This window comes from Leuciscus leuciscus, assembly GCF_965113295.1.
Source record: "Leuciscus leuciscus genome assembly, chromosome: 5".
NCBI lineage: Eukaryota > Metazoa > Chordata > Actinopteri > Cypriniformes > Leuciscidae > Leuciscus > Leuciscus leuciscus.
Genome location: NC_138729.1, coordinates 52,537,236 through 52,539,735, shown reverse-complemented (window position 1 = coordinate 52,539,735; position 2,500 = coordinate 52,537,236). Strand labels below are relative to the sequence as shown.

Below are 2,500 nucleotides of genomic sequence, written 5' to 3'. Positions count from 1 at the left end.
TAGAGATGTGGAGATGTTCTCGACAGATGAGCTCATTAAAATCACACTGTTATGATAGTTTGATTATAAAGTATATCTGAGACTATAGACTATATAGATCTGACTCTGTGAGACTGTAGTTTGAATGAATCTCTTTTCTTTGCACGACACATTGACACTACAGTCCAGAACGGCTCTTTCAGCATTATCCTGAACATTGTATAAGCATTAGTGTCATGTGTCAGTGAACAGAAGAGATGCTCTCGGTGGAAAACACACATCTGAGATTTTCCCGCCAAAAACATTCCCGAGTCCTTCACATATAAATCAGTGGACAGGCTTTCAGGAAGTCGAGTCGTTTTTTAAGTGTCGTTACAAGCTGTTCATACATTGGCAATAAAAGTGATTAATACACAAAAAGTCTTACATATAGCCCCTTTAAAATTGAGTCAAGAACCATTTTCTAGAGTTTTGGCAGTGAGAATAACAAACTCTCCAGACTCGTAGTGTTTCTGAAGAGCATTTTTGAAGCCCAAAGTGGGCGGAGCCCTAAAGTGGGCGGAGCCGGCCGTCGCCATCTTGGTTGCGCGTCACTCCCGGATAAATGAAAATGGTCAAAAAGGCGGATTAGCTGAAGTGACGTGACGCTAACAGACAGCAGACAAACGGCTAGCAGTGACATCAGCGACAATCCACCTGTCACTCAAGTGGCCACGCCCTTAATTATGCAGAACTTTAAGGCTTAATATAATTTAAACGGATGATTTATTTAAAAAATCACGCCCCTCACAGTCGTGATGAAGGGCAAGATTAACTATATAGACCAAAACCACTTTTTGTACCAGGCTGTAAACATGTTTTTTTCTGCTGTAAAGTTGGGCATTTTAACATGGAGGTCTATGGGACTGACTCTCTTCTGCAGCCGGCCTCTAGTGGCCAGTCGATGAACTGCAGTCACTTCAAGAGAGAGACGGGAAGGTTAAAGTGCATTTACTCGGACTCTGCTGTGTCTGTCTCTCAGAGCACCATTGTAGGGATGTGGTGGAGAAGTGAATGATGGGAAACTGTTGGTATTTGCACCGGAGGTGACGATGGTTGTCCGGCCTCAGAGTTCCCGCCGTTTGGTCGGTGTCTCGCGCTCTTCTGGTGCGCGCGGAGTCCGGCTAGCTGTGAGTACGCACTCTGGCACACGTGACACTTGTACGGACGCTCGCCCGTGTGGAGGCGCACGTGATTCCGGAGCGTCGATGATTGGCTGAAGCGCCGGTTGCAGAAGCGGCAGACGAAGGGTTTGTCCAGGGTGTGAATGCGCATGTGCGAGCGCAAGTTGCTGCGCGAGTTGAAGCCGCGGTGACAGATGACGCAACGCATGCGACTCACAGCTGACGAAGAGGAAGAGGAGGGCAGTGAGGAAGATGCAGGATCACATACGTGTGCGTCTTCTGTGGAGGAGAATGAAGACCATGTTGTTAATGTGGGGTTTTTTTCTGTTTCTTTTCTTCAAGCATTTAATAAAAAATTTTATTAAATAAAAATTCATGCATGGTGCAAAAAAATAAATATAGAAATAAATAAATAAATAAAAGTTAAAATTTGAAGTAGAAATACTAAAGATATTTTCTTATAAAACTCTCCAATAATCTTTGTTTCATTTAACACATGGGTTTAACAGGGTTAACATGTTTTTTTTAGAGAATTCGATTCAATTTGATTTTTATTTAAATTTGGCAATAAGTAAATTTCATTTAAAAGCAAAAAAAGGAGAATAATGACGACACTATTTTAAAAAAAAAGAAAAAAAAAAATTCTTCACTATATTATAATGTTAGCCATGCAGTGTGTTGGTAAAGTGAAACACTTTCCCCAAAAAATAGGCTACAAAACGACACTGAAAAGTCAATTTCACTATAAAAACAACAACAGCAAAAACACGTTTTTATACAAAACACGCTGTTAGAAGGTTTGAATGTTCACACTCAGTGTGTTTATTTAACGAGCTGTGTTAGATATTTTTATGTTAGATCATAGTTTACCACATGAATAATAAAGCATGATATGAAAGTGGCAAAAATAAATTCCCAAACACTATGACAGTCTAAATTATGAGTGGATATCAAGTCTGGGCTGCAATCCCATGATGCACCACTACAGGGCCGAAAAAATAGGCAACAAAATTTCACTATTTCACTATTAATTACAATGTATATTTTTATGTTAGATCAAAAATTAACATCTGGACAAATTCCCAAACACATTTGTGGGCTGCGATCCCATGATGCACCACTAGAGCGCGCCCGTGCACACGTGATCGACAGATAAGCATCTGATCGCATTCTTTCCTCAAGCTCTTAAACTCGGACTAATTAAGCAATAAAGCTTAAGAAAACATAATGAGTTTATCTCTGTAATTGCTGTGATTTTTATCAGCTTAACATCCAGGAACACACAATTACTCACACACACACACACACACACACACACACACACACACACACACACACACACACACACACACACACAC

The 2,500-nt window shown here is 40.6% G+C and overlaps 1 protein-coding gene across 1 annotated transcript in view; it reads right to left on the bottom strand.

The window, feature by feature from the left end:
* prdm12a (PR domain containing 12a) overlaps positions 1–2,500 on the bottom strand; it is a 9,057-nt gene that overhangs the window by 728 nt on the left and 5,829 nt on the right. The window contains exon 5 of the mRNA XM_082171286.1: positions 1–1,421. This exon is cut by the window's left edge and continues 728 nt beyond it. Within this exon, the coding sequence (XP_082027412.1) occupies positions 997–1,421 (425 nt within the window). The 3' untranslated portion in view covers positions 1–996. The remainder of the gene's footprint in view (positions 1,422–2,500) is intronic.